Consider the following 9,412-nt stretch of genomic DNA (forward strand, 5'->3'; position numbering starts at 1 on the left):
AAATTCAGAAGCATAGACCATACAATTATGGTTAACTAGGAAAGGAAGTGGGACAAAGTGCTATTCCAAAGGAACATAATATGGGAGAGCTCTAATTTCCCTGTGCAGCATATCAGCAAATGGTATTGCCTCATATGTGTTTTTCTTAGGCAGATAAATATACCTCTTCCCCATGGAATAGTATTTAATTACAGGGAACCACATAGCACAATACATATACTGTAAAAAAAATGAACAGGATTAAAGTTGTAATTTATCATTCCACAATACAGATAGTCTTCAACTTACAACCATTCATTTAGTGACTGTACAAAGTTACAATGACACTGAAAAAAGTCACATGATTGGTTTGCACACTTACAGCATTTCAGTATCCCCACAGTCACGTGATCAAAATATGGGCATTTGGTAACTGGCATGTATTTATGACAGTTGTAATGTCCCAGGGTCAGGTGATCACCATATGTGACTTTCCAGCTGGCTTCCGACAAAAAAGTCAATGGGGGGAAGTCAAATTCATTTAACAACTGCAGTAAATCACTTAACTATGGCAAAAAAAAGTCATAAAAAGGTGCAGCTCCCTTAACTCCCTTGCTTAACAATGGAAATTTGGGGCTCAATTATGTTCATAAATCGAGGATTACTTGTTTTGAATGAAAAGGTTCAGCTCTGGGAAAAATCTGTCTTTTTCTTATAAATTATTTTGAGAGAAATTCTATTGTATTTTCTCATGTCAATCTTTTCAGTTACATTGTATCTGAAAGTTAGTTATATTGTGCTTATTCCTGGTCCTCTTTCAGTTGAAGATCCAAAAGGAGAAAGTGATAATTGTAGTAATAATAATTTCAAGTAATAATTTCATTTGTAGGCCTTTCCTCTTCTATCACTCATGTAAGCCACCTTTGACAGGCTTGTAACCCACTGCTGTGCATTTCAACTCAGCTGTTCAGGGACAAATTGTATTTTATGTAATTACATAAAATACAATTTGTCCCTGAACAACTGAGTTGAGATGCAGCAGTGGGTTACAAGCCTGTCACTATTATTCACTGAACACCTAGGTCCTCTTTGTAAGCTGTCTGAACATTTCTAATGTGGCAGTGTAGCTGTTTTCAGTTAATCACATTCATTGATTGTCTGCCTCATGACCTCCACAGATCTGGATGCACGTCCATGGGACTTCCAAGCTGAAGAATGTGCTCTACGGGCCAGTATAGAACGCTTCAACTCTCGACGCTATGACCGGGCACATAACAATCCTGATTTTCTACCTGTTGACAACTGTTTGCAAAGTGTGTTGGGTCAGCGGGTGGAACTGCCTGAAGATTTCCAAATGAATTATGACTTGTGGCTGGAAAGGGAAGTTTTTTCTAGACCTATCTGCTGGGAGGAGTTGTTGCAATGATGATTTATAAATGGAAAATCTTTCAAGACACGGAGCTGTTACATGTGCCCAAAGATAATGTTCCTGATCTACAGTCAACCAAGCATAGAGGAGATAAAATTGTTTTGTGACATATAACCAGCAGTTTTTCCTTTTTCCTCCAGGTGGCAGCATGTAACTGACAATGGCTTTCCTACATCTTTGGGGCTGCTTTGGTTATGGATTGCTATAGAGTAGCACAGCTTAAGCTCTGGGCCTGTTGTGGCAAAATATCAAATGTCGATACTGTTGTTCACTAAACATGGACAACTATTCTGTTCCAAAATTAAAATGGCAGATTTTTTAGCTATATCCACTATCCTTGTCCCAGAATGGCAAAGTGACATCATTTTCTTACTAGCTTCTAAGAGAAAAAGTGAATTCTTAGCTGTGCAGATGGGAAGAGAAAAGGGTAGAAAGCTATCTAGTACATAAGGATACGGTCTGATTAAGAGGAATAGAAGCTGGAAATAAGATGTGTATATAGTAGTGCCACAGAATCCTCAGTTTCTGGGACAAGGTTGGGCGTGTAAGTGCTATAGTGTGTAAGCACTATTTCGGTCTTATCTCAGTCTTGAAAGAAGAGAAAAAGCAACTATTTTGATCATGGGTGTTTTCCCAACTTGTGCCTCAGATTGAATCAAACTTTAAATGAGTCACACTCAGTGTTTTTGAGATTGATAAATATTATTGAATATTAATATTCAAATACTGTGTTTATGTTTTCTAAACATCCTTTTTCCTATTGTAATTGTCAGAAATCTGAAAGATTTACAAATGAGTGTTCAGCACAGGTGCAGATGCCTGTGTTTGGCATCTCAATTTGACTTAGCATGATATATTCATTCTCAGTTTCCTCAATCTACTCTTGTAGAGCCAGACAGCTCTGTTGTCCATGGATGCTCCACTTCAATTTAATTCTAGCAAAGAGAAGTAGGTGTGTTGTTTCCATTGCTGTTTTGTATGGTGCTGAGTCCTTGCTAGCTACATCGGGAATGAGATTGAAGACAAGGCATCTACTCAAAGAAGGTGATAAAATACATTTGTAAATTGGGTGGATGACACCTGTTTCCTAGGAGATAATATTTCCTGTTCTGATAGACCAATTTTCCATAGCTTCAATTGGATTTGGTTATATTTGTGAGTGTTTCATTATATTTGTGAACAGGAGCAAGCAAAATACTGCTCTGTGTGGCATGTTGGTTTTCTATATGGTTTTATAACCTGGTAATAATTTTGGATTGCAATCCAAAAATGATTTACTTGGAAATAAGGCCTGACAAAATTAATATTCCAAATAAATATGTTTAGGACTGGAGTTGCATTAAAAGGCTACTACAAAACCAGAAGTGCTTTCCAGTTAACCTGATTTACTTATATTCGAATTTTTCTGTATGGTTAACTGAGTTATTGAAATTGTAGAGTGTCTCTCATAGAAAGAACAATAGGAACCAAAGTTTATTTTATCTATTTAAGAGTAAAAATTAAGTTTAGCAAATCTTTAGGACACTTCAAACGAAATCATGCAGGAAGCTAATGTAAGGATTGTGTTATAACAATAGTTAGATATTTCTAACTTTTCAATTAAAAGAGTATCCTTTTGCTTACCTCAGCATTGTGAATAGTATAATGGTAATATACAATTACATGGAAAAGCAACAAACATTAAAACAGCAAAATACCTCTATTTTATGATTAGTGCTTACTCATATTAAATGCTTATTAATACTTCCTGGATTTTTCTACACACTTTTCTACATGAAAAGTATGGGCTGGAGAAAGTGGGTATAACTCTGTAATATAGGAATAAATTATTGAAGGCATTATTATTTCAAATGTTATGCCTTTTTGCTTCTGCACTGAAATCAATAGGAAATCCTTCCATAGCCATCTGATGAAGAGTATTAGTGTGATGATAACATTTTCTTATATCTGCATTTGCAAAGGGCTGCTACTCATAAGGTCACTCTCATCTCTGGCAGTTCTCCAATTGTGATGGCAATTAAATGTGTTTGGTAGAGCCAGAGCTAAGAAAGCAATATCTCCTTCCTATGCCATATTAAGAAGGATGGACCTACCATGTAGTCTGCTAGCATGAAATAGGGTATTCTTCCCTGCTTAGTTGTAAATAGCACTAGTTTGCTACCCCATCTGAGATGGGGTAAAATTGATTTCCCATGTTTCTTGCAGGTCAGTAATCCAATTTCTACACATTCTTGTCTCTCTGCCTCTGGGATCATATTCTCCATGTGTCTTTGTTTATGCCTAAAATCTTACAATTTTTGCCAGTAAGAGATATGTGTCAGTTCTTGCTTTGCCTTGATGGCCATTGGTTTCATGAAGTCAGGAAGTGAAATGAGCAGCTGGGAGGTTGTTGCATCTTGACAGTTCATGCTGTTTGCCTGCTTTCCACCTAATGACATTTTTTTTACAGGTAGGTAGAGCTAGGGTAAGGGGATGTTTATTTTTCCAGTGTTGAATGTAAATAGATGAAAATTAATGCATATTTTAATATGGTTTTACTAGTGCAAACATTTGCAAACATTTTGCTACAGAAAATTTGAGAAACAAACAGTTCTTTGGCACTCTAATGTATTTGGTTTAGTTGTAAAAAATAGTTTTGTTTCATTTCTGATATCAGTAAGTACATGATACTTTAAATTCTTCCAGCCCCGATCTTAAGGGTTGTTTTTGTTCGTTCATTTTTTTGTCAGTACTTATTTATCAATGACTAGCCCTCATAGTTAATGGGGCCAATTGGAGAACAAGCAAGTTGCAGTCTTGATAACTAATAGAGTGGGATGAGGTGGGAAATAACCTGTCTTTCTCAAACACATTTTGTGAAATCTGATTAATGTGGTACCAAACCAGAAGTGGTAGTGTGATCTCTGCATTATCTTCAATAGATCATAACTGTTGATAATTTTGAAAGAGGGTTTTCATCCAAGTATAAAAGGAATTGTGTATTTCAATTTATTTGCTCTCTTCACCAGGATAGTTGTTCTAATAGTACAGAAATCTCTCTGGATGACTTACCCTGTTTAGAAAATGGGTTTTAACAACCTGTATTACATTTGCCCACAAGAAAAGATTGTTTTTACTTCAAACGAGAGTTATCTTCATAACTGAAAGGACAAGCACTTCATGTTGGAAGTGAGTCAGTTTTACTGAATAAGATTTATTGCTAGTTTTCTATAAAAAGTCAGATGTGATAATCCGGATAAAAAATAGGAAAGGCCACTTCAAATGATTCACACTTCCTACATACTCTTTTTTTCTTCAGACTCTTAGTACCGTAGTGATGACTTTTTGACGCTCAAATAAGTTTGTCTTATTATAATACAAGCATAATCAGGATATAATTTTGGCCTGGCAGTGCTGGTCTGTCAGACAAAGGAAACAGTCTTATGGTAAAATTTATCTAGCCCCACTAAGTGCAATCTTTCCTTAGCTTAGCCCAGGGGTGTCAAACTTGATTTCATTGAGGGCTGCATCAGAGATGTGTTTGACCTCGAGGGGTTGGCATGGGTATTACAGCCAGGGTGGCCAGCTCGATACTCATGTGGCTTCTGAGCTCCATTTCGACTGCAACGGCCTCCTGCAACCCTCTGCCAGTGAAAACAGAGCTTGGGAGTGCCGCCCATGGCCCTTGCGAGCTCTATTTTCAGCTGCGACGGCTCTGTTTTCACTGGCAGTAACACTGAGGGCAGGTTCTTTGCTGTTTCCAGGGCAGCCCCACGGGCCAGATTTAAGCATCCCATGGGCCGGATCTGGCCCCCGGGCCTTGAGTTTGACACCCTTGTCTTAGCCAGAGGTTCACAAACTGAAGCCCTGGCTTTGCAGGTAATTTAAGAGCTAATTAAAATTATTACCAAATTGTAATATCCCTTTGGAGGGAGAGTGGGGGAATAGGAAGAACTAAAATTATCACAGTTCTTTTTTCTTGGACCAGAGAGCAGTTCTCTGGCAGGACTGTTTGTTCAGACCTGACTTAAAGAAACCTATCCCTACAAATCAAGCAAGACTTAATAGTTGTCCCACACAAGAACACAGTATGCCAGTAAATGCAGGAATGATTACTGTGTAAAGGGAATGAGATGACTCCAAAGCTAGAATTTACAAATTATATATTATATACATTACCATTCTTTCTCACCCACTCAAGTTTGTGAACATTTTTCCTAACTCTTGTCATTCATTAATCATGCAGATATTTGGAATTGGGCCTTTCTTCTAAATCCAATGAACTGGAGTGGAACGTGTAAGAATTTTAGTGGGGTGGAATTGGTTAGAGGGAAAATTATCAGAGCTGTTCTTTCTGCATGTTGTTACTGTGTGTAGTGTAAATATCAATCATGAGAAAGCCTGCAGAATCATTGTTCTTAAGGCTAGAATTTTGAAGGTGTTCCTGTGAAAGAGACAGATTCCACAGTTTGGTATAAGAGCGAAAGACAATGTCCAGTCTCCTAAATCTGGAAGGGGAGGGGACTCATTCTTGCTTCCTTACGGTAATAGATCTATGCTAGTGTGGAAGATCTGTTTGGAGAATCCTTTTTCACTTTCTTCAGAGAATCAGATTAAATTGACAAAGTTCATGGAGGATGGCCGGATAGCTCTACCCTTATCTCTTGAGATGAGGGACTATACTGCACAAAAAGTGGTATTTTGTAGAGTAAGGCTTTAGCAGTATATGAAAAGACTAATCTTTGTGCCATTTTCTCATGTCTTCCTTCCTTGGAAACTTAACTTCAGGCAAGGCACAATTTGTTTTTTAAAAGTGTGTCCAAATCAGCCCAAGTCATTTTTTTTTACTGAGTTTAACTAAGTATATGGAATCTGTATGCCAAGTGCAGAGCATTTTGCTTGAGGAAAAGCCTCTCTGCTGCCTATAATCTTATTTTCTCCTCTTCCTCCTCCTCTTCAGCAACAGGCTCAGGTTTCAAGAGCCACTTTACTAGGTAAATTGGCTTCCTAATTATAGCAATCATGGTGCCACTTCTGCTTTGATTCTGTAATTACACTCTCCCTTATTTTCAATCCAATGGAGAGAAACAATTGAGTAGTAAATTTCTAGGAATTTACACCAATTACCATTGGCCAAACTTTAAAAAGATAACCTTAAACACGATTTCTTTTATAGCTGGTGTTGAGAAATGGAAAAAACCAACCCAGCATTTTGTTCACTTGGATTAAGTATTGCAGTTTACGTATGCATTATCCTGAACCATCCTGAATTATTCAGTTTACAAGAGTATGAAAAGAAGGTGGCAACATCAGGCTTTTTTTGGGTGTGTGTGTACAGTTTCCCTGTTTTATTCACAATATTTTATGGATGGTACAAATGATTTTTTCTTGTGTTAGTAATCCCTATTTTTCAGGGGGCTTCTTCCCCATCTTTTCCTCTACTTTCTATTAAGAGCTGGCCAGACTAGAAATGAAGACAGTGTGAGTTCTATTCCTTTATGCATGAAATTGACTGGGTGACTTTGGGACCATTATGTACACAGTTTTGTGTCCTAAAAAATAAAAGAAATACAAATCGAACAAGGATGAACAATCCAGAATATCTTTATTGTGACTGTTGGGGGTTGGCCATGCAGAATCACTCTAAATGATGTCCATATACAGTGCTAAGCCAGAGCTTCTTCTGAACAAGCTGTGAGGCTTGGTGTTCATATAATATAACTCTAACAGATTATATGCACATTCATTTATTGTGTTTAGGTAGAGGTGCATGACCTAAAGCCTCAGGGTCCCAATCAATTCCTTTTAAATAGCTACTAAATTGTAAATGTTTGTGACATAATTAGAAAATTGTTAAATATACATAAACATGCTAATTGTAATTTCAATTAAATGTAAATGAAATCAAAATTTGTCCTGGCTGCGCATACTGCTTTGTCTTGCCTCCTTCAGTTTTTGGTGCATAACTCTATCCTAACACTCAAAATCTAAGTCAATGTAGTAGTTTTTTTTATTTGTTATGCACCCAAAACTATGTAACAGCTCAAAAGAAGTTGTGAATCCTGCTCTCAGCTGAACACAAACTCTGCTGATTTAGCAGTGTGTAGGGGTACCTGTTGTGTTTTGCTTTTCTGAAATTGTCAATGATAGAGCTAAAGTTACATTAGACAGGGAGCCTATGGGAACTAAAAGAAAACAGTCTTGTACACAGACAGAACATTGCTACAATAACTTTATTCTGTTTACTTTGGCCCTACTTTTTTGTACCTTTGAACAGGAAATGAGATTCTTCTCTTTCAATGTAGCAGTTGAAACAGTAGGCTGAAAAATATGGATATTTTATGACTAATTAAAAGCATTGTTTCTACTGTGCCTTCTCTTATACATTCATTATTTATGTTTATTCGCTTAAAGAATTTTATGCTTTATTCTTTTTGTAATGCTTTAGTCAGGTATCGGGGTTTCTTTTATTATATCCTTAGTAGCTTCAGTTATATCTTTAATGGGGGATATGATCCACTTGGATTTTGAAAATCCAAGTAAAGTTTATAAATTTAGAATTTAGAATTATGACCATTAAGGAAAATCAGTACCATTTGCTTTTTCTGTGCCTTTTCTTGCTATTAATTTTTACTCAAGGACTGTCTCTGGAGCCTATCAAGCAAAGCACCGTTGATTATACTGGGGGGGGGGGGAGAGTGATGTCAACTCCAAATATCTGGAAGGAGAGGATCTCTCTTGACCATAAGAATTCAAAAGAAATAAATGTTCCTGAAAACCTTGCTTTTTCAAGGCAAAGTACTGTAGGGAGAGACAAATTATCAAACAATTCTATTGGTCCTGAATCCATCCTATACTTGGTGAGACTTTAAAAACAGCACATTGTATCAAAGAACCAATCAGCAAACCTGATCACAACCTAACCCACTCTTATGAGCTCTTTCAAGTTCTAGTGAAATACTTTGGAACATCTGTAAGGAAGATGGTGCTGCAATTGCTGTGGGGAGTCTTGCTAGAAGAAACTGGGTTAGGATCTTCAAAATAAAAGAGATACAAGGTCTATCAAGTTGATTTTAGGTTCCTAAGAGGAGTGGTGAGTAAAGGCAAGCAACTTACTGTATGCAGAAGGACAGAGCCAGGACTATTGATAGCATGAAGCATGTTTACATGCATAGGTAAACTGCCTTGTTATAAAAGGGAGCTGTTTGGAGGAAGCAGTGTGTCCTTTGAATACTTTTCCCCAAGGCATGTATGTTTCTTAAGTTTTCCCTGTCAATAGGTACTTCAAAGTCAATTCTTCCAAGCTTATCCTCTTGGTGAGGGATCAGCTATTACGGTGAGCTCATCATATGTAACTAAACAGATCTGAACATATGCCAATAAATCTTGTCATATTAAATGAAGAACACAAAAGAAGAATAGGTTAGCTGTGTGACACAGTTCTATAATGGCAGTTTAATTCTTCTATATATAATGCATTGGTGTAGGAGAATCCATATTTTTTGACAAAGAATGCAGTATTTGTTCCTGTTTCCATTTAACATTTTATATGATTGCTATAGGGAATGTACAGGCTGCAGCGTCTCACTCTCTCAGCCTTTCTGTTACTCTGATGCTCATATGCACAGTATATATACAACTTATATATCTGGGTATAGCATCTGTCATCTTAGAAGAAGAGAGATTGCCGTCCTCCGCTTCCCTTCCCAAAGAGATAAAAGACTTTGTTCTTTTAAAACAGTGTTTCTCGGAATGAAATACAAGAAGATGGAGGAAAGGAGACAAATTTCTTCAATCAATAAAAGAAAAATGTACACCAGGTTGAAAAAAATGAAAGGAAGCAGGAGATTCTGGCTTCAGCCATCAGGTCATCCTAAGAAATATGAAATATGAGAAATATGAACTCAAGTTTAATAATTCTGTATTAAGTTTAATTTTGGTTATTCTGTGTGCTAAAGTCACTTTTTTGTGACTTTTCACAACTTTGAACTGTCACTAAGCGAACAGTTTTAAGTCGAAGGCTAC

The 9,412-nt window shown here is 36.9% G+C and overlaps 1 protein-coding gene across 2 annotated transcripts in view; it reads left to right on the forward strand.

Annotated features, from left to right (window-relative positions):
- The window catches only part of STRIP1 (striatin interacting protein 1), a 34,209-nt gene extending 26,450 nt beyond the window's left edge, over window positions 1-7,759 (forward strand). For both annotated transcript variants that reach the window (XM_034414789.3, XM_034414790.3), the window contains exon 21: window positions 1,158-7,759. In XM_034414789.3, coding sequence (XP_034270680.1) covers window positions 1,158-1,405 — 248 coding nt within the window. In that variant the 3' untranslated portion in view covers window positions 1,406-7,759. The remainder of the gene's footprint in view (window positions 1-1,157) is intronic.
- Window positions 7,760-9,412: the final 1,653 nt, after the last annotated feature.

This window comes from Pantherophis guttatus, chromosome 3 (assembly GCF_059756535.1).
Source record: "Pantherophis guttatus breed Tessera chromosome 3, ASM5975653v1, whole genome shotgun sequence".
In the NCBI taxonomy this organism is placed as follows: domain Eukaryota; kingdom Metazoa; phylum Chordata; class Lepidosauria; order Squamata; family Colubridae; genus Pantherophis; species Pantherophis guttatus.